The sequence below is a fragment of the Podarcis raffonei genome, chromosome 13 (assembly GCF_027172205.1).
Source record: "Podarcis raffonei isolate rPodRaf1 chromosome 13, rPodRaf1.pri, whole genome shotgun sequence".
Taxonomy (NCBI): Eukaryota; Metazoa; Chordata; class Lepidosauria; order Squamata; family Lacertidae; genus Podarcis; species Podarcis raffonei.
This window is the reverse complement of record NC_070614.1, coordinates 9,272,280-9,295,358: the sequence shown is the minus strand read 5'-3', so window position 1 is coordinate 9,295,358 and position 23,079 is coordinate 9,272,280. Positions and strand designations below refer to the sequence as shown.

Below are 23,079 nucleotides of genomic sequence, written 5' to 3'. Positions count from 1 at the left end.
TTTGGCGATCAGCCTTCTTTATGGTCCAGCTCTCACTTCCATAATCACTACTGGGAAAAATGCCTAGACAGCATCTTGAGAAGTAGAGACGTCACCTTGCCAATAAAGGTCCGTATAGTTAAAGCCATGGTTTTCCCAGTTTTCCCAGGGTGGCTAACATCAGGTATAAAACCATTGATTAAAATACAACTTAAAAACAGGATTAAAATACAACTTAAAATGCAGCCTCATTTCAGTAGAAGCCCAGGTCAAAAACTGTTTGGGGGGAGAAAACGTCAAATCTTCATGAAGGCCAACTATCCAGACTGGTCCTACGTGGGCCAGATAAAAAGCCAGGGAAGTCCCCAAATAGGAGTTCCATCACAGAAGAAAAAGGAAAGGGGGTCAGGCTGATTCCAAGCCAAAGGCCAAGCGGAACAACTCTGTCTTACAGGCCCTGCGGAATGAAATCAGATCCCGCAGGGCCCTGGTCTCATGAGGCAGAGCGTTCCAACAGACCGGACCAGTGTTGAAAAGGCCCTGGCCCTGGTTGAGGCTAATCTGACTTCCTTAGGGCCTGGGACCTCTAGAGTGTTGCTATTTATGAACCTTAAGGTCCTCCACAGGGCATACCAGGAGAGGAGGTCCAATAGGTACAAGGTTCCTAGGGGAAAGGCATCCTTTCAGGTAAGAAAGGAGACCTGGGCTGTTTAGGGCTTTATACACATATGGTAAAACCTTAAACTTTGCCTGGCAGCTAAATATTTCTGTTAAGTTAAGGGAAGGAACTATTTTCATGTATTCTATCATTGTTCTCCTAGGGACGCGGGTGGCGCTGTGGGTAAAAGCCTCAGCGCCTAGGGCTTGCCGATCGAAAGGTCGGCGGTTCGAATCCCCGTGGCGGGGTGCGCTCCCGCTGCTCGGTCCCAGCGCCTGCCAACGTAGCAGTTCGAAAGCACCCCCAGGTGCAAGTAGATAAATAGGGGCCGCTTACTGGCGGGAAGGTAAACGGCATTTCCGTGTGCTGCGCTGGCTCGCCAGATGCAGCTTTGTCACGCTGGCCACGTGACCCAGAAGTGTCTCCAGACAGCGCTGGCCCCTGGCCTCTTAAGTGAGATGGGCGCACAACCCCAGAGTCTGTCAAGACTGGCCCGTACGGGCAGGGGTACCTTTACCTTTACCTTTATCATTGTTCTTCCCAATCACTCAGAGCCTTCTTTTGAGCAGGCAAATGGGGAACATGAAAATAATTTTCTCCCACCATGTCCCTAGCTATCAAATAATGTAGACGTGAAATGTTATTGTCTGGGTTTCCTCAACACATTAATAAGCAGAGGACCAACCCTTCTGCGACTCACTTGGTGGTATATCCCTTCGGTACGGGCCTCATCAATCTTTTCCAGGGTTTCCTTGGAGAACTGGATGACATCTTTCACCAGTTCCTTAGATGGCTGCAAGAGGCAAGGGGAGACGATTCAAATGTGCGTCTTAGGTCTTCCTATCAGACTCTTTCAAAAGTGCCCAGCTGGCAACCCAATTATCTTTTCATTAGCAAAACTCCAGGATCAATTACATTCCTGATTATGTACACCAGCCAGAGCTCAGAAATTCATTTTATAATAATATAATAATAATTTATTATTTATACCCCAGCCACTCTGGGTGGCTTCTAACAAAATATTAAAAAACCGTAATAAATCAAACATTAAAAGCTTCCCTAAACAGGGCTGCCTTCAGATGTCTTCTAAAAGTCTGGTAGTTGTTGTTCTCTTTGACATCTGGTGGGAGGGCATTCCACAGGGAGGGCGCCACTACCGAGAAGGCCCTCTGCCTGGTTCCCTCTAACCTCGCTTCTCGCAGTGAGGGAACTGCCAGAAGGCCCTCAGCACTGGACCTCAGTGTCCGGGCTGAACAATGGGGGTGGAGACGCTCCTTCAGATATACTGGACCGAGGCCGCTTAGGGCTTTAAAGGTCAGCACCAACACTTTGAATTGTGCTCGGAAACGTACTGGGAGCCAATGTAGGTCTTTCAAGACCGGTGTTATGTGGTCTCGGCGGCCGCCCCCAGTCACCAGTCTGGCTGCCGCGTTCTGGACTAGTTGTAGTTTCCGGGTCACCTTCAAAGGTAGCCCCACGTAGAGCGCATTGCAGTAGTCCAAGTACAGTGGTACCTCCGGTTAAGTACTTAATTTGTTCTTAACCTGAAGCACCACTTTAGCTAATGGGGCCTCTTGCTGCCACCACGCCACCAGAGCACGATTTCTGTTCTCATCCTGAAGCAAAGTTCTTAACCTGAAGCACTATTTCTGGGTTAGCGGAGTCTGTAACCTGAAGCGTATGTTACCTGAGGTACCACTGTAGAAGGAACTAGTTCAAGTTCAGTCACATACCTTTTCATTCCCCTCTTTCACAGCCATCATCAGGTCGTCTTTGATTCCTTTTTGGCAATGCTCACAGGTACAGTCAAAATAATACTGCTTCTTCAGCTGTTGCTTTCTGTCTTCACTAACATTGAGGAAATCTACATAGGAAACAGTCAGCTCTTCCCCGACGGAGATCTTACCCAGAGCACGCAGCTCGATCCTGGTGTCAACAAGCAAAGAGACAGCGCCAGATAAACACCAGAGACTTTTCTGTGTAGCTTTCCAGTAATAAAGATATCAGGAATGACCCACTACCACCCACAAGGCCTAGGACGAAAGGATTACTTCCCAAAGCTGTGCCTACTTTCCACGTAACCAAAACCCTGTACCAAGGTAACACAAATCCTGCATGAAGGAAGGCTGTATTTGGCTACTTGCATAAAAGGTAAAGGTACCCCAGACCGTTAGGTCCAGTCACGGATGACTCTGGGGTTGCGGCGCTCATCTCGCTTTATTGGCCAAGGGAGCCGGTGTACAGCTTCCGGGTCATGTGGCCAGCATGACTGAGCCACTTCTGGCGAACCAGAGCAGCGCACGGAAATGCCGTTTACCTTCCCGACAGAGCGGTACCTATTTATCTACTTGCACTTTGACATGTTTTCGAACTGCTAGGTTGGCAGGAGCAGGGACCGAGCAATGGGAGCTCACCCCGTCGCGGGGATTTGAACCACCGACCTGCTGATCGGCAAGTCCTAGGCTCTGTGGTTTAACCCACAGCGCCACCCGCGTCATTTCAATAGGGCTGCTTAAATAGGCTTTGGGACTCCCCAGATTGCAGAATGGTATCAAATATTTTCAGCCGCATGTTGTTAGCATGTTGCATGTAAAGATCTTTCAGTTTCCCCAACCTTTTCCCTTAATTTCCAGAGGGGTAGCCGTGTTAGTCTGTTGCCGCAAATAAAGAGTCTTTGGCAAGTTAAAGACTGACACATTTATTATGGCAATTTTATTATTGTGGAACAGAGACCACAGAAGCTTATGCCATGGTAAATGTGCTAGACTTTCAGGTACCACAAGAGTTGTTTAATTTTTTAAAAATTAAACATTTTTTTAGGCATATATAACCTGCTCTTTCTTGAAAAGCTCAGAAAGGCCCGCACAAACTTCCTTGACCAGGTCCACAGCTGTTTAGTTTCAACAGTGCTACCCCATAACAGTTCATTAGGACCTTAGATTTGTCAGGAGATGAAGAATACATATCTATGAGTGCTTGCTCATTTGCTGCAGGACCAAGGAACTTGTGGATTTCCAGATGTTGAACGCCAACTCCCATTAGTCTTAGCCAGCCTAGCTAATGGTCAAGGTTGATGGCATTCCCCAGCCCTGATTTGCAGGGACCAATAGCAAACATCTGCCACAGTGCACTCAAATTCAATCACAACTTTTCAATTGAAAGCACCAGTCTTTTTTATTTCCTTTACATGCCACATTAACCATGTTCATAATTAGATACACACAGGTTTAAAAAGACAACAATGTGTTAGTTGTGGAGACTTAAGTTTCAAGCATGCAACATCTCCCAGCAAAGGCCTTTTTTTTTTACAATCAGCTATTCTATCTAGAGACATGCAAGCAACCGTTTCCCTTGTAAACCACTGGAGTTTTGACAGCCTAATTTGCACCCATGACCCGAGATGAGCCAATCAACTCGGGCAGCTGTGGGACACTCCTTGAAGGCATAACCTGCCACCTCCTTGGTAGCGCCCCCCATGGGCAAATAAGAGGCACTGCTGGTCTCCTCCCATCCTTAGGCATAACTGAGAGCAGGATCCTCCCCACCGCCCACCACCTTTGGATTCCCACTTCAACCATCTGGTAAGATTGATTTGATTCCCCTGCTTGTCCCCAGTGCAGAACTTCACCCATCCCTTCTTCCCTGGTGGGTGGTGGGGATGCCATTTTGTGGTTCCAAAATGTCTTGGACCGGCCCTGACCACCAGGAATGCTTGGAATAACCCTTACGGTTTTTGCAGCCCCCAAATCTCTTCCCTTCTTGCAAAGGGAGGAGGTAACCAGTGGCAGGAGGTTGATGTGCTTGCTTCTACACTCCAAAGCACGTGGACCTGCCTGCCCAGAGGACCTCGCCCTTCTAAGCATGTGTTTTTAAGCTGCTTGTAATTGATTGAGCACACCATTTCTTGCCAGTCATTCCCTCCCTCTTCACCGGGGTAAAGGTAAAGGGACCCCTGACTGTTAAGTCCAGTCGCAAATGACTCTGGGGTTGCGGTGCTCCTCTCGCTTTATTGGCCGAGGGAGCCAGCGTTCAGCTTCCGGGTCGTGTGGCCAGCATGACTAAGCTGCTTCTGGCGAACCAGAGCAGTTCATGGAAACGCCGTTTACGTTCCCGCCGGAGCGGTACCTATTTATCTACTTGCACTTTGACGTGCTTTCGAACTGCTAGGTTGGCAGGAGCAGGGACCGAGCAACGGGAGCTCACCCCGTCGCGGGGATTCGAACCGCCGACCTTCTGATTGGCAAGCCCTTCTTCACTGAGTTACTTAGGTTTGTTAATTTTTGTTATCATTACAAAGGGAGCCAGTGGCAAGGGTAAGCACACCAGAAAATTGTAATATGAAATGAATGGCAAAGGATTAAAAGAAGAAGAAGATCACACATTGATTTCAGTAGGGAGAGTTCACCAGGTGTCAAGGAAGGAGTCAGGGACAGGTCAGCAATAGCTCACAAGGTGTCAATGAAGTTAAATCTTCATTCAAAGAAACAAAACAGCTCAAGGCTCATGAACACAGCCTGTAGGTTTTGCCCCCAAAGAAGAAGCTGCAAGAACTGAAGATCCTCTCCTTTCTACAGCTCCTCAAATCTCCTCCTTTCCCAAGCAACCTGAGGTTCTTTTGCCTTCTCTCTCTTCACTCTGCCCTCTCCACCCCTCTCCATGTTCTGGGAGACAAGGTGGAGAAGAGCTGGACACTGTAACAAGAGGAGACACCCTCACTTCTTCAGCACCCTGCCGTCTTCCTCCCCAGCCTCTGCTTCTGCCTCGGAGTCTGAACTGCGCTCTGCCACAGCCTCTTCCTGCTCACTAAGCCCTGTTGCCTCTTCATCTTCCGACACCTCCTCCTCCCAATCTGCTCCCTCTGATCATTCATCCCTGTCCCACCACCAATCCCCAGTCTCTGAGCTTTCTTCCCTTGGGGGTTCCCCAGCTGGTTCCTTCCACCGTTCCTCTGCATCTAGCCAGTCCAAGACACCATGTGCTCAACTCTCTCCCATTGAAATGAATGAAATTTAGCATTTATTGTGTTATTAAGTTAATACGTAAAATTAGACTTTTTTTTTTTAAGTACTTAACTTTGGCTGGATTGGCCCCATGGGATCTACATCTACTCATTCCCACATGAAGAAAGAGGCTCCACCAAGAGGGCTGATCTTTGCTTGGAAGACCTTAGCAGAAACAGGTGTCGCCTTGCAGCCTAGAACTAGCTAAACTGATATTGTAAACACCTGTGGCTTTTGCCATTTTAATCGCTTTTAAGGTTTTGTAATTCTTAACAGGGGCCCAAAAGTGTTTGTCAATGCAGCCAAAATCAGAGTATCAGACAATGCCACGTTATTTGCTCTTGTAATAAAAGATCTACTGGATCTACTACGGTTACACTACCATCGTTAGAAATTCTCATGCTATCATTGCCAATGAAAGAATTGGAGAGGAAAATAAATTGGAGCAGGCATTAAGAGGTATGGGGAAGTTTGTCAGAGGAGAGGGGGAATTATTGTCATAATGACTACTTTTTAAAAGAAAGACCTTACAAATGCAGAGATTACAAAATGAAGGGTTGGGTTTAGTGGGACTTTGCACAGAGGTGGTAGAAAGAGTAAAAACAAAGTCATCTTTGTAACTTGGTTATTACTGCCTGTGGGACTTTGGGGTAGGTACTAGTGTTCGAGCGGGATAGCAGTGAAAGGGAAAATATTATGGTATCAAGGCCAACCCACCTCATCTGAGTGTGGAACATTGATCTTACAGCCTGATGACTGAAAGAAAGAAACAGACACCTGCAGTTTGACAGAGGTAAACACACTAAAAAAAGAAAGGAATAAAAGCAAATGGAATCCATACATTTAGTACATCAAATGCTAGCGTACAGCTTTCGAGGGCCAAGGTAGAGATCAGAGGCAGCAGCATATCAAATTGCAAGTTGGAGTCCTAACTCCTCCATGACTTTACGAGGCTATCGGCTAGGTGACAGAATTGCCACCCCTTTCCTGCAGCCTTCAAATGGGCATAGCTGTCAACTTACAGATTGGAAAATAAGGGACCAGCAGCCTCGAAAATAAGGGATCGGCAGCCAAAATAAGGGATTTTAGACAACCAGCTGACGTACGAAGTGAAAAGGGACCAGATAATTTGGGAGAGCAGCGCCGGTTTTTAGCCCTTCATTTCCAGAGGTTGCTGCTCAAGACACCAGCCGAGGAAACACTGCAATTAAATAACCACAAGCAGCTACGACCTTTCGCACAAAACGAAGTCCAAGCTACGAAGATGCTGCTGCAGTTCTGTATCTTTTCTCTCGTGCTCCATCTGCAGCTCTCAGTTCCATCAGGCAGGGCGGGAGGAAGAGGGGGGGAATAGCGCCCGAATTAAACCTGCAGATCAGACCATCTATGCTAGTCTACCACTACAAATCTATGGGAGAAGCGCTTGCGGCCCTTCCTCCGTTTCCCCCTCTATGGTTAGCCCTTGGAACACCTGCCCACACCTCCGCCTCCGCCTCCTCTCTCTGAACTGCTTTCTCTATGGTTGTACTCACTCTCCTCTCAAGGCTCCTCAGCAATGCATAGGCTGCACCAGGCTGCCCATCTCATCCGGAGACCCCAGGCAGAGAAGCTCAGTCCGGCGGCCACAAGGAGGATGGCAGCAGAAGAGCCTGAGGGGCAACCGGGGGCCGAGGCTGGTGAGAGGAGGCTGGAGGGGGCGGGCCAAGCAGCCAAGCAACACAGTTGGAGCCTCCCTCCTCCCTGTCCGGCAGGGAGGGAAGGAGAGGAGCTGCTTCCTTTGAAACCCGGGAAATTTAAGGGACATCATCAATAAGGGACAGCAGCGGGACACGGCGCTGGGATAAGGGAGTTTCCCGCCAAATAAGGGACGGTTGACAGCTATTCAAATGGGCTCTAAAGACTTTTCATTCTGTCACGCTCTTAATGGATTTTATCAGTGGCCCTCCCTATATGTTTTGTACAATTGAATGTGCTTTTCATATTTGTGCCGTTAAGCTGCCTGGCTGAGAGCGCTGATCTCAAGACCCATTTGGAAGCTTCCTTCCTCTCAATCGACAAAGAGCCATTTGAAATCTCATGGGGGAGCAACAGCGAGGGAGCCATTTGGACTGCAGAAACTACAGACAGAGGAACGGTTACACACTTCTTCACCCCTAATTGCCCCTTCTCAACACAGGGGGAATCTAGACACATATTTAAAATGTTGCTTTTTAAAATAACGTTTTGAAAAAAAGTATTGAATTTGTCATAGCTCGCCATCGCCATCTAGTGTCACATTTGTATAATGCACTTTGCAACACACTTTAAACATTTATTTGCAGCTGTAAAGTCCACAGTTTCTCTCTCTCTTTAAAAACTGAACAGGCTGCTAATGGATTGTTTCATAACAACTACTTGAGTGTTTACTTAGGTTTTCGAAAGCTCAGCATAGGATCTGTGCCTTGATGCTACTTGGTGGATGATCTCTCTAGCTTTCGGGGAAGATGTTTTTTTTAAAAAATAAATTTGCTGTTTGGGAAGAACCAACAATATTGTGATGGCAAAGATGAGATGAATTCCCCAGCCCAGCAACTTCCCGTGCACTAGTTGGTATCAGATCTGTCCTGTGACTTACATTCTCCTGTTTCTGTTCTGTTCAAACTGTGATGTGCTTTTGTCGCAATATTTTAGTCTGACTGTTTTGAAACTTCTCTAATAGGATAAAATGTAAAAAAAAGAAAAAGTAGTTGTAGATCAGACTGTTGGTATAAACCATCTCCTTCCTTACTGAGGATATTCTGATTATGGCACCACTTATCTGCCAGGCAGATAAATGCATAGTTTCTGTTACGAGCTTTTGGTTTTGGAGGAAAGACATTTCAGCTATGCCTTTAACTACAGCTGCAGATTCTTTAAAATCCAGGCTGGTGCCACCTGTCTGCTTTTATTGGGGGGGGTGAAGAGGGGCTTCCATCTTGCAAAGCTATGAAGTTTGCACAACAACAAGCCTGCAGAACCACAAATGCATGCACAGAGTTGCTTAATTGTGTTAGAAATGAACTGAAAAGGATTTGTGGGAAAATAGGCCGATGTGTTGAAGACCAACATTTGGCAGCTTCATTCTGATGTTCGCTTAAACTTCACACGTTATCCATTTCCCCTAACTTATCTGTCAAGAGCCAAGATGGTGGGAAACCACCAAAGAGGAATTCAAACAAATAGCCAGCACGTGTAGACACAAAGTCAGAAAAGCTAAAGCACAGAATGAACTCAGGCTTGCTAGAGAGGTTAAAAGCAACAAAAAAAGCTTTTATGGGTATGTTCGTAGCAAAAGGAAGAACAAAGAAACAGTGGGGTCACTCAGAGGAGAAGATGGTGAAATGCAAACAGGGGACACAGAAAGGGCTGAACTCTTCAATGCCTTCTTTGCCTCAGTCTTCTCCGATAAAGAAAACAACGCCCGACCTGAAGAATTTGGAGCAAATGATTCAGCAGAGGAAACACAGCCCAGAATAACTAAGGAGATAGTACAAGAATACTTGGCTAGTTTAGATGTATTCAAGTCTCCAGGGCCAGATGAACTGCATCCAAGAGTATTAAAAGAACTGGCAGATGTGATCTCAGAACCACTGGCAGTCATCTTTGAGAATTCCTGCAGAACAGGCGAAGTCCCGGCAGACTGGAGGAGGGCAAATGTTGTCCCTATTTTCAAAAAGGGGAAAAGAGAGGACCCAAATAATTACCGCCCAGTCAGTCTGACATCAATACCAGGGAAGATTCTGGAGCAGATCATTAAGCAAACAGTCTGTGAGCACCTAGAAAGGAATGCTGTGATCACCAATAGTCAGCATGGATTTCTGAAAAATAAGTCATGTCAGACTAACCTGATCTCGTTTTTTGACAGAATTACAAGCCTGGTAGATGAAGGGAACACAGTGGATGTAGCCTACCTTGATTTCAGCAAGGCATTTGACAAGGTGCCCCATGATATTCTTGTAAAGAAGCTGGTAAAATGCGGTCTTGACTTTGCTACCACTCAGTGGATTTGTAGCTGGCTGACTGACCGAACCCAAAGGGTGCTCATCAATGGTTCATCTTCATCCTGGAGAAGAGTGACTAGTGGGGTGCCACAGGGTTCTGTCTTGGGCCCGGTCTTATTCAACATCTTTATCAACGACTTGGATGATGGACTCAAGGGCATCCTGATCAAATTTGCAGATGACACCAAACTGGGAGGGGTGGCTAACACCCCAGAGGACAGGATCACACTTCAAAACGACCTTGACAGATTGGAGAACTGGGCCAAAACAAACAAGATGAATTTTAACAGGGAAAAATGTAAAGTATTGCACTTGGGCAAAAAAAATGAGAGGCACAAATACAAGATGGGTGACACCTGGCTTGAGAGCAGTACATGTGAAAAGGATCTAGGAGTCTTGGTTGACCACAAACTTGACATGAGCCAACAGTGTGATGCGGCAGCTAAAAAAGCCAATGCAATTCTGGGCTGCATCAATAGGAGTATAGCATCTAGATCAAGGGAAGTAATAGTGCCACTGTATTCTGCTCTGGTCAGACCTCACCTGGAGTACTGTGTCCAGTTCTGGGCACCACAGTTCAAGAAGGACACTGACAAACTGGAACGTGTCCAGAGGAGGGCAACCAAAATGGTCAAAGGCCTGGAAACGATGCCTTATGAGGAACAGCTAAGGGAGCTGGGCATGTTTAGCCTGGAGAAGAGGAGGCTAAGGGGTGATATGATAGCCATGTTCAAATATATAAAAGGATGTCACATAGAGGAGGGAGAAAGGTTGTTTTCTGCTGCTCCAGAGAAGCGGACACGGAGCAATGGATCCAAACTGCAGGAAAGAAGATTCCACCTAAACATTAGGAAGAACTTCCTGACAGTAAGAGCTGTTTGACAGTGGAATTTGCTGCCAAGGAGTGTGGTGGAGTCTCCTTCTTTGGAGGTCTTTAAGCAGAGGCTTGACAACCATATGTCAGGAGTGCTCTGATGGTGTTTCCTGCTTGGCAGGGGGTTGGACTCGATGGCCCTTGTGGTCTCTTCCAACTCTATGATTCTATGATTCTAAGATTGTTCTGCAGGGTTGTCAAAATCACACATTCTGTGCACAACCCCTAGCAGTGTTCTCGGCGCAAACCCCACTGATATAGTAACGCTCACACACAGCTCCCAATCGTTTTAGTGGGACTTGCAGAGGAGAACTTTCCAACGGGCTGCGGAAATTTGCCATTTTCCAATGCGTTTTCTCCCCACTGCCCCAAGAACTGATAGGATCTTTATCAGTGACTAGGTCCCAATGAAATGTTAGAAGCCAACAGAAATGCTCACAAGAATGTATTTTCATGCAGCTCCAAAACAGGAATCAACAGAGCCAGGCAACCTCTCAGCTCAGAGTAGATTAATTTTCTGGAAATTCCCTGAGTTGATAAGCTTAGTTTCTCACATTGATGCGCAGAAGGAGATGACTTACTTGCCATTGTTAAAGATGACCGTGCAGTTGGGCCAACAGTCATGGTTCACCAGGCAAAGGTTTGGGAAGATACCCACACCAACTGCCTGTAGTCCCCGTTGATCACTCAGAGTGAAGCCATTGCAGTTTATCTAGTCCGCAAAACAGAAGAGCAAGACAGATTAGGGGATCTGTGGATTTCCAGAACAGGAGCAGCCAAGTTCTGTATTCTCAGGACTAGTTCCTGGATGGTTTTTGAGAGGTAAAGGTAAAGGAATCCCTGACCTTAGGTCCAGTCGTGGCCGACTCTGGGGTTGCGGTGCTCATCTCGCTTTATTGGTCGAGGGAGCCGGCGTCCAGCTTCCGGGTCATGTGGCCAGCATGACTAAGCCGCTTCTGGCGAACCAGAGCAGCGGACGGAAATGCCATTTACCTTCCCGCTGGAGTGGTACCTATTTATCTACTTGCACTTTGACGTGCTTTCGAACTGCTAGGTTGGCAGGAGCAGGGACCAAGCAACAGGATCTCACCCCGTCGTGGGGATTCGAACCACCAACCTTCTGATCGGCAAGTCCTAGGCTCTGTGGTTTAACCCACAGCGCCACCCGCGTCCCTTTTGAGAGGTAGGACAGACGTATTTTGCCGTGCAACCCCAAAGCATAGCAAAGGATAAGGTCTGCAACAAAATCTCCAAGTAGCCAGTGCTATTCCTACTCAGAGGAGACCCGCTGAAATGAATGGGCATGACTAACTTAGGTCTACTAAACTATGTTTGTGGAATGCTCAACTCAGGGAGGTTCATCTGGCACTTTCATTATATATTTTTAGGTGCCAGGTGAAAGCGTTCCTCTTCAACCAGGCTGATTAAATGTGTTTAAATTTTAAATGTGTCTGTGGGAAGGGAGGTAATTATTTTGCTGTTTTGCTTTAATGATTTCCTTGTTTTTAGCCTGCATTTTATTCTGTGAACCGTCCAGAAATCTTATGATGAAGAAAAGTAAGGTAAAGGGTAAAGGGACTCCTGACCATTAGGTTCCAGTCACAGACGACTCTGGGGTTGCGGCGCTCATCTCACTCTATTGGCCAAGGTAGCCAGCGTACAGCTTCCAGGTCATGTGGCCAGCATGACTAAGCCGCTTCTGGCAAGCCAGAGCAGCGCACAGAAACGCCGTTTACCTTCCCGCCAGAGTGGTACCTATTTATCTACTTGCACTTTGACGTGCTTTTGAACTGCTAGGTTGGCAGGAGCTGGGACAGAGCAACGGGAGCTCACCCCGTTGCGGGGATTTGAACCGCTGACCTTCTGATCAGCAAGTCCTAGGCTCTGTGGTTTAACCCACAGCGCCACCCGTGAAGAACGGTATATAAATGTAAATAATGATGATGATGATCGGTCTGCTATGAGTATGACTAGCATTAGAATCAGTCCTTTATATATAAAATTCAACAGTATGTTTAATATTGGAACCTCTCACATGTGTACAATCCTGGGAAATAATCCTTTCTTTCCTACAGGCGCACTCTTTCTCTACATCTTGAATAAAATTTGGTAGGCTTCTGTGGACCAGCTAACAGTGAATTGTGGTTAGGGTAGGGCTCTAAGCCTGCCCATTGGCCAAATCTGCTCTTTGACTATTAATTCATTCATTCATCCATTCATTGCCTTTGTTACTCAAAATTCTCTTGTCACAACATTCAATAGGTAGGTTTAACAGTGTATTAATGTTATTGTCATTACAAGCTTTGAGCATGAGTTTTTTGTGGAAAGGTCGCATACCAGTAAAGTGATGATGCCAGCACAGAATGATATAAACTAATGAAATGTAAAAAATACTAAAGGTAAAGGTACCCCTGCCCGTACGGGCCAGTCTTGCCAGACTCTAGGGTTGTGCGCTCATCTCATTCTATAGGCCGGGAGCCAGCGTTGTCTGCAGACACTTCCGGGTCACGTGGCCAGTGTGACAAAGCTGCATCTGGCAAGCCAGCGCAGCACACGGAACGCCGTTTACCTTCCCGCTGGTAAGCGGTCCCTATTTATCTACTTGCACCCGGAGGTGCTTTCAAACTGCTAGGTTGGCAGGCGCTGGGACCGAACGACGGGAGCGCACCCCGCTGCGGGGATTCGAACCGCTGACCATGCGATCAGCAAGTCCTAGGCGCTGAGGTTTTACCCACAGCGCCACCCGCGTCCCTACTGTAAAAAATACTACATCATACTTAAAGAATAACCAGAGCAAAAACAGCCTCATCATATGAAAAGGGCAAAGGTAAAGTACCCCTGAGAGTTAAGTCCAGTGGCGAACGACTCTGGGGTTGTGGCACTCATCTCGCTTTACAGGCCGAGGGAGCTGGTGTTTGTCCGCAGACAGTTTTTCCAGGTCATGTGGCCACCATTACTGAGCTGCTTCTGGCACAACGGAACACCGAAACCAGAGCAGTTCATGGAAATGCTGTTTATCTTCCCACTGGAGTGGTACCTATTTATCTACTTGCACTTTTTTGGTGTGCTTTCGAACTGCTAGGTTGGCAGGAGCTGGGACCGAGCAATGGGAGCTCACCCCGTCACGGGGATTCAAACCGCCGACCTTCTGACTGGCAAGCCCAAGAGGCTCAGTGGTTTAGAACAGAGGGCTAAAAAAAACCTGACCGGCTATCATTAAAAAAAGAAACCAATAGGGTTAAAACCAGCTTGCAAGATAAGTGGTCTTCAAAAAGTACAGAAGATGTTAAAATACCAGGGAAGACCTAGGAAGACAAGAAAGCCTGGTTTTCTTGCCTTACAAATACTCCAAAATCTGAAGCAAGGTTAGTCAGCTGGGGTCTTGAGAACCGCACAAAACCCACATTAGATCCCTTCTGTTGTATAACCTGAATCAGCACATGCAAAAACTCCAGCAGAACCCCCTTATGCCCTCATAAGGTGCCACTAAATGGTGGGATGAGCAGCACAATATAACTACTGTAGCTTTTCCTTTATTCAACCAAGCTTGGGTCATTAGGCAGACATACCACACCCAATATGTGAGAGATGTACGTCATGCCAAATTGCTTGTTGTCAGGTGGCCAGAACTCCAAGAAGCTCTCCAGGTCGATCCTCATCTCCTTCTTCTCTTCGTCTCCAAAGTGATCCACGTGGTTCTGTAGGTTGTCAATGGAAACCAAGCATCCCTCTGTCAGGCCTCCTCCTTCTTTCTCTATTCTCCACAAGATTCGGGCAGCCAACCTAGTAGGCCAAAAATGTGCATTTAACCACTATGCCTTAAGGAGTTACAGTAACCGCTCCCCACATTAAATGGGGGGCACTCTTTGCGTGGTCGCGCGCAGCCCCCTGGACCCAATGTGGCACCATTAGCACAGGCTTGGTTTCGCCTTCCCCTAGTTGGGATACCTGGAGGTCTCCACCTACCTCAGCCAGTTGCCCAATCCCGCCTGGGGAGGCGTTGCCAAGGTGATCAGGCCAGGTAGGGGGAGGGACTACCTGCCCACACAATAGGGGGAGGATCTTACCTGGGAATCGTCAGTTGGCTCCAGAGCTTCTCCCACCCTACCCACCCTCAGTTAAGACTTCTTTTGCAGGTTAACCTTTTCTCCGCTGGTACGCGGGCACTGCTACGTCAAGGTCACTGTTGAAGGGCCAGAAAGGAATTCTCCTGCATTGGCAGGTTTGACTTTCCCGTAGCAAAACGTCACAACTTTGGCGGTATCAGGCCTTGGGTGGAATCCTTTAGTCTATCTTCCCTGAATGGGGGGGGGCGTGCAGCGGTGACCCACTCCCCCCTCCTCTTTGCGGCGGCAATACCAGGGTTCCCCGTTAAAGGGGTTGTTTTTAGGGGAGACTTTGGCCATACACCGAGAGGTTATCATTGCTCTCCCCTGCGACGGTGGCGTAATGGGGGCAGGCTCTCTCTGCTTGAACATACAGTGAGGGAAATAAGTATTTGATCCCATGCTAAATTTGCCCATTTGCCCTCTGACGAAGAAATGACCAGTCCATAATTTTAATGGTAGGTTTATTGTAGCTGTGAGAGACAGAATCTCTTACTTTTGTCTTCTGGGTTTCTGGGGGTTTTCCTGTTGTTATTCTGTCTCTCACAGCTACAATCGCCTTCTCAATCCGGCCCTAGGACTGTCTAGGAATCAGCATGTTTTTACATGAGTAGAATGTGTCCTTTAATTTAAAATGCATCTCTGGGTTATTTGTGGGGCCTGCCTGGTGTTTTTACATGAGTAGAATGTGTGCTTTTATTTAAAATGCATCTCTGGGTTATTTGTGGGACATAGCAATTTGTTCATATATTTTTTTCCAAAATATAGTCTGGTCCACCACATGGGACAGCCCACGGCTGAAAAAGGTTGCTGACCCCTGGCTTTGACCTATTGCTTTGTCATTACATTCCATTTGTTAATCCATATGTAGACCATACTCAATTGATAATCATTTGATAATATCTTGCCTGATTTTGTATTAATTGCTATATATATTCCATTTTCCATTTTCTGTATACAGTGGTACCTCGGGTTACAGACGCTTCAGGTTACATACGCTTCAGGTTACAGACTCCACTAACCCAGAAATAGTCCCTCGGGTTAAGAACTTTGCTTCAGGATGAGAACAGAAATTGTGTGGCGGCAGCAGGAGGCCCCTTTAGCTAAAGTGGTGCCTCAGGTTAAGAACAGTTTTAGCTTAAGAATGGACCTCCAGAACGAATTAAGTTCTTAACCTGAGGAACCACTGTGCATTCTACATTCCATAGCATTTCCATTTTCCATTTCAATTCAGCTCTGTATAGCAATAAACCCATCAGATGTCAAGGAGATAAAGAACAAAACACCTGAAGGCAGCCCTTATGTTTTTATATGTGTTGGAAGCCACCTAGAGTGGCTGGGACAACCCAGCCAGATATGGCGAGGTATAAATAATTTAAATTTAAATTATTTCAGTTATGTTCAGTAGCTTGTGGTTTGTCTTGGTATTTGTAAGCTTTTATTCCCTGTAGCTCTGGGGTTGCTACTGAACAAAACCGAACTTTGACTGGGATCCAGTGAGTGTTAATGCATTGTGTTCACTGATGTTGACTGGATCATCAGATTAACAGTATAGAAAGGAAGACCTTCTTGGGTTGCTCTTGCTAACAAAGCAGATTCTCCCCCTGTGCATTTGAGAATGGAAAATTCATGCTGGTATTTCCCTCCTGCTACAAACACAGTCACAGCTGGCAACCTTCCAGAAGCACTAACTCCACAGCCTGAAGCATACTTTCCATTACAGCTCACAATACCTTCCAGCCTCCTGTATCACAATGGAGTATTTTTAGCCACTTCTATAAATAGGACAAGTTGATAAAGGAACCCACAGTGGCTGAACCTGATAGAGAACAAGTGCAAATTCCTGGCGGTAGCTTAAGATATCTTCCTCTTAACTTCTTGAGATACAGTATCTTCTTGTTTCAGGATTTAGTGTTACAGGAGGTTTCTAAATTATTATTATTATTTAATTTCTGGAATTAAAAATAATAATAAGTGGCGGACAGTGGAAAAATAAGACATTCCCCACCTTCTTTTTACTGATGTCATTTGCCTCCAGAAGGGAATATCTGGTTATGTGGCAAACATAATTTAACATCATTGTGCCCACAATAGAAATCAGGGCAAACTGTCCTTGGTTAGCAATGGTCATTTTAGGCATTTATATGTCGTTGCTTTAGCTCTCAGAAAGGCTTATAAATAAGTTATATAATATATATATATAATATATAACATAATATATATAATATATAATAATATATTATATATTATATAAAACATAATAGAGCAGCAGCCGTTAAGCAATATTTAAATATGAATAATGGCAATATTTAGAATAATTGGGCTAATTTTTAAAAGTCTTCAACTGGTGCCCAAAATACAGCAGGCTTGGAACCAGGCAAGCTTGCCTTGAGAAGGTATTCTAGAGTCAGTGCACCATGATCATGTTTTTGTGTACACTGCTTACTGTTTATTTATTTATTTATTGAATTTGTATCCTGCCCTTCAAGTGAAGATCACAGGGCAGTTCACAACATAAAAACACAAAATGCATAATAAAACAAAAGGAAAAGGAAAACAAACCAATAACCCCCCCTCCCGTAAGCGGTTTATAAATTCTTCTAAATAAAGAAATAAAATAATAAATAAATAAATAATACAAGAAATAATAAAAGAAATAAAGAAATAAAAATAAACAGCATGGTGAAATATTTTTAAAAATTGCCACATCACATGCAGAACACAGATCTCTGTTCGTTCTCATCCGGTTGTGGGACTATACCAGATCTACCCCTGAAAACATCTGGGTCCCCTGCGGATGTTTGAAAAGCTGTTTAACAAGTGACAGTTCTTAATACTGATCCTACTGTCCTACTGTCACCAATACTCATAGCATGTTATGGAGAGACCACGCTCATGGGTTGGGTAGGAAGAACAAGACGCCAAGCAGCCTAGACAGATTTTTCAGGACCCTGGACAGAGCACAAGGAGCAGAAGACTTGTTAAATGCTTCACTTCAGTCCTTGTGGCCCAGACGGAGATCCTTCAAGGAGAAGCCTTGTGGTTAGAAGTCTAGTAGTATTTCCGGAAGGTTTTGAGTTCTGGGGAAAGAAGTAGATGCACCCAAAGGGATTTCCAAGTTGGAAATCCATGGGGTGGTTATAGGGTCATAGGAAGTCATCTCATAATGAATCAGACTGTTGGTCCAGCTGGCCTAATGCCGTCTACAGGGGTCTGCAAGGTTTACCGGCCATGGGCTGGATCACTCCCATGGAGATCGTCCGTGGGCTGGACTGGCGCAGTGCAATGCTAGAAATTGCATCTGCGCATGTCCGTGGCGCCGGAAATCGCTTCTGCACATGCCCAGACGCCAAAAACCGCACCTGCGCAGAAGCGATTTTTGTCATCTGGACATGTGCAGACGGGATTTCTGGTATCTGCACATGTGCAGACACCATTTCTGGCGCCACTTGATGAGTCTCCGGGCGGGCAGCTTGGTTTGGGGGCGGCTCATGGGCTGGTAAAACGGTCTTCGTGGGCCGCATCTGGCCCATGGGCCTCAGGTTGCTGACCCCCAGTCTATAATGATTGGCAGCATTGTACAGGTAAGGTTTGGACAAGATTGTGCCCCATTGTGTTTTTCCTCTGTTTGTCCATGGCTAAACCTGTGTGAGCACAAATCCATGGGTGAGGATAATGTTACCGGCCACAGACACACTGACCAGATGCTTGGATGGTTTCGTGGGAGCCGATTGAAACGAAGACAGAGGCCCTATGGCTGGATCGGGATGGCATGGGGATGAGGGACCAACTCCCTTCTCTTGCGGGGGCCCAATTAGTGCCATTACCTTCCGTTAAGAGTTTGGTGTAATCCTTGACGCCTCCCTTTCCGTGGAGGCGCAGGTTACAGCAACAGCCAAGACGACATTTTTCCACCTTCGCCGCATCAAGCAGTTGATCCCTTACTTTTCCCGCCCCGACCTGGCCACAGTGCGACGGTCACCTCCAGGCTTGACTACTGTAATTCGCTCTACGTGGGGCTGCCCTTGAAGCTGTCCCAGAAACTCCAGCGGGTGCAGAATGCTGCAGCAAGGCTCCTCACGGAGTCTCTGCCATGGGAGCATATTCACCCAGTGCTTTTCCAGCTGCACTGGCTCCCGGTGGAGTACAGGGTCAGATTTAAGGTGCTGCTTTTGACCTTTAAAGCCCTTCACGGCCTAGGACCCTTGTACCTACGGGACCGCCTCTCCCGGTATGCCCCACGGAGAGCCTCAAGGTCCATAAATAGCAACACCCTAGAGGTCCCTGGCCCTAAGGAAGTCAGATTAGCCTCAACCAGAGCCAGGGCCTTTTCAACACTGGCTCCGGCCTGGTGGAACGCTCTGCCTCATGAGACCAGGGCCCTGCAGGATCTGATTTCTTTCCTCAGGGCCTGTAAGACAGAGTTGTTCCACCTGGCCTTTGGCTTGGAGCCAGTTTGATTCCCTCCCCCTCTTTCTTTTTCCTTTCTCCCCTGTGATGAGGCTGCATTTTAATGTTTCAATGTTTTAATGTTGTCTTTTAATCTTGTTTTTAAGTTGTATTCATTCAACTTGTATTTATTATTGCTTGTTAGCCGCCCTGAGCCCGGCCTTGGCTGGGGAGGGCGGGGTATAAATAAAAATTATTATTATTATTATTATTAATAGCCCTGGAGCAATTAATTACACACATTCGTTGCCAACCAGCCTATTCACGCACCTGATGTTTTCGTTGGGTGCTTTCCCATGCCGCTTGATGGCAGAGCACTCGTTCTTGTGGTTCGCCCAGGCGTCCTTCTGGCAGGTTCGGTCACAGTAATGGGCAAACTTGCACTGACCGCAGCGCTGGAGCTTCTCATGGCGCTTAAAGCAGGTGTGGCAGACCAGGTGAGTGAGGCTGGAAGAGAGGTTCCTGGTAAGACCGTAGGGACATCTCTATGCCTGACAACAAACCCCAACTACTGGATTCTTTTGCCGCACCTTTTGGTGCCTGCCAAGGAACCCTGCCATGATTATGATAGTATTTTATTCTCTTGTTAATTATGCTGTTTTGAATATGCATTTTATATTTGACTTCACTTAGCAGTGGTGTTTAAAAAAAATGTGTAAGGTTTTTTTTTTGTTAACTTGGTTTGTGTTAAACATGTATTCTGTAGCTGACCTCCTTTGTAATGTTTCATTTTGACATCTTTAAGATAACGTTTTAGTTTTCTGTTACCGTATTTTTTGCTCTATAAGACTCACTTTTCCCCTCCTAAAAAGTAAGGGAAAATGTGCGTGCGTCTTATGGAGCGAATGCAGGCTGCGCAGCTATCCCAGAAGCCAGAACAGCAAAAGGGATCGCTGCTTTCACTGCGCAGCGATCCCTCTTGCTGTTTTGGCTTCTGAGATTCAGAATATTTTTTTTCTTGTTTTCCTCCTCCAAAAACTAGGTGCATCTTGTGGTCTGGTGTGTCTTGTAAAGTAAAAAATACAGCAATTATGTTGCTTTGACTGTATACTCTATATTTGACTTTCTTCATATTGTTTGATTGATGTTTTAATATTCTGCAAACTGCTTTGTGATTTTTCTTAAAAATATAAAGCGGTAGAGAAATGAAATTAAATGAAATGAATAAATGAATAAATAAATAATAAAGGAAGCAGACTCATTTGTAGCCATTGGGGGTGGGGAGTGCAATTTGTCTCTTACTGTTAAAATACCACAATACCCTCCCAATCTTACCTTTTTAATTTTATAACAGGATATAAGCATAACATTATCTAAACAACTGGTTTCCCCCTCTTAAACAGCAAACTTTCCCATATACTGTATACAACAACTTTCCCCATAAATCTATATACATAGCTGGTGGGTGCCAGCAATCAGGGTGCACATTTGAATACTTTATAAAGGGATGCAATGTTCTAGCAAAATAATTCATATCAGCTGCATTGTTCAGGGCATAAGCTAGTTTCTCAGATAAATCAATTGTCCATACTTCCTGTTGTTTGTTATAGTAGACGATCCAATCTTTTGCCATTTTTTGCTATGTGCTGGTACAAGAAGAAAAGCAATAAGTTCCTTCTGCAATAATTTAAAATGAGTATCTTTAAAGATTGTTAATAAATGCAGGCATGGGTTGAATTGTACATTCTGCTTTGTAACAATTTGACCAGTGATCCTTCTGAAACAGAACAGAAGAAACATTAGCCTTGGGCAGGCTTTGCCCAAGACATTTTAGTACAGTGGTACCTTGCCTTGGTGGGACGCGGGTGGTGCTGTGGGTAAAAGCCTCAGCGCCTATGGCTTGCCGATCGAAAGGTCGCGGTTCGAATCCCCGCAGCGGGGTGCGCTCCCGTTGCTCGGTCCCAGCACCTGCCAACCTAGCAGTTCGAAAGCACCCCCAGGTGCAAGTAGATAAATAGGGACCGCTTACTGGCGGGAAGGTAAACGGCGTTTCCGTGTGCTGCGCTGGCTCGCCAGATGCAGCTTTGTCACGCTGGCCACGTGACCCGGAAGTGTCTCCGGACAGCGCTGGCCCCTGGCCTCTTAAGTGAGATGGGCGCACAACCCCAGAGTCTGTCAAGACTGGCCCGTACGGGCAGGGGTACCTTTACCTTTACCTTACCTTGCCTTGGTTCTCAAACCTAATCTGTTCTGGCAGTCCGTTCCAAAACCAAAGCGTTCCAAAACCAAGGCACACTTTCCCATAGAAAGTAATGGAAAACGGATTAATCCGATCCAGACTTTTAAAAACAACCCCTAAAACAGCAATTTAACATGAGTTGTACTATCTAATGATACCATCGATTCATAAAATGAAAGCAATAATCAATGTACTGTATGATAAAATAAATAAGACAGTATTGTAGATGGTAAAAATTAAAATTATTATTTTTTCTTACTTCCACTGATGATAGTCATTGTTTGGATGGGAGGCTTTTATCCATTTCCACAGTCACACAATCAAATCAATCAATCAAGCAATCAATTAATAACTGATCTGGATTCCACAAAGTCATCAAAAACAAATAAACCGAAACAACTTCAAAAACAAAAACGCAAAATAAATAGCAAAACCAAAAGCACCAAACTTAATCCATTCCAGAAGTCCATTTGACTTCCGAATTGTTTGAAAACCAAGGTGCAGCTTTTGACTGGTGCAAGTGCCCCGGGAACAATAGCCGACAGCAGCATCAGATGTTTGGCTTCTGAAAAATGTTCGCAAACCAGAACACCTACTTCTGGGTTTTTGGCGTTTGGGAACCAAGGCATTTGAGAACCAAGGTACCACTGTATGTTAATCCGCAACCATCCTCCACTCGTAAACACACCTCAGCTTATATGGAACACAATATACCAGCCAACAGTGGCAGCAGCACATTATTCATGATCCACTCTCAGCACTCCATGGTTTATACTGTTTATGCAATACTAGGTATCTGTGCACCACTGCTCATAACATTGCACCACGCATTTATAAAGCGCAGTTTATAAAGTAGCAAAATATTCATGAAATATCACAAGCAGAAAGTGGAACTATTGGGAGAAGGGGCTCCCCATCCACACTCCCTCCCACCTCTACACACATTTTCCGTACCGGTGAATCTGTGGACAATCATTTCATTGGCTATAGGATCACGAGGAGCCAAATGAAACTGTGTTGGGGGTTTGGCCCCTCGGCTGCCAAAGTTGTTTGCTTGGACTTCCCAAATGATCTCTGGGGCAGGCTAAGATGTAATGCCTGCTATTCACACAGGCAGGCAGACTGACACTTTACGTTACAAAAATGAATAAATCATAAAACACAACAGGAATACATTGAATTGCAATTGGGTATAACAGAGACAATTCAGATATAAAGGTACCCCTGCCCATACAGGCCAGTCGTGTCCGAGTCTGGGGTTGCGCGCCCATCTCGCTTAAGAGGCCGGGGGCCAGCGCTGTCCAAAGACACTTCCGGGTCACGTGGCCAGCGTGACAAGCTGCATCTGGCGAGCCAGCGCAGCACACGGAAACGCGTTTACCTTCCCGCTAGTAAGCGGTCCCTATTTATCTACTTGCACCCGGGGGTGCTTTCGAACTGCTAGGTTGGCAGGCGCTGGGACCGAGCAGTGGGAGCGCACCCCGCCGCGGGGATTCGAACCACTGACCTGACGATTGGCAAGTCCTAGGCACTGAGGTTTTACCCACAGCGCCACCCGCATCCCTTAATTCAGATATAGCAGCAGTTAAAAATATATATTAAATCTTGATCACTAAAATATAACCTAAAATTGTCATTTAAAACCTTAATCATTTTGGTAGTACAGCTTGTTCCCTAAGTTTTATGGCAGTCGCACAGAATTTGGCCACCCTGAGCGTGATGTCTAGATCCTTGTCCTCTACCAGGAGTTTTAGACACTGAAGTTTGGACCCATTTGGAGATTTTTGTATAACAGGAGTGATAAATACCGAGTGT

General features: G+C 46.0%; 1 protein-coding gene across 3 annotated transcripts in view; it reads right to left on the bottom strand.

Annotated features, from left to right (window-relative positions):
- SMYD1 (SET and MYND domain containing 1) overlaps window positions 1–23,079 on the bottom strand; it is a 49,862-nt gene that overhangs the window by 5,514 nt on the left and 21,269 nt on the right. Inside the window, exons 2-7 of one of the 3 annotated variants that reach the window (XM_053363053.1) lie at window positions 19,356–19,532; window positions 14,100–14,313; window positions 11,112–11,242; window positions 6,355–6,393; window positions 2,371–2,563; window positions 1,338–1,430 (exon numbers count right to left, since the gene is read on the bottom strand). In XM_053363053.1, the coding sequence (XP_053219028.1) occupies window positions 1,338–1,430; window positions 2,371–2,563; window positions 6,355–6,393; window positions 11,112–11,242; window positions 14,100–14,313; window positions 19,356–19,532 (847 nt within the window). The remainder of the gene's footprint in view (window positions 1–1,337; window positions 1,431–2,370; window positions 2,564–6,354; window positions 6,394–11,111; window positions 11,243–14,099; window positions 14,314–19,355; window positions 19,533–23,079) is intronic. The other 2 variants (XM_053363055.1, XM_053363054.1) reach the window with 2 other exon arrangements.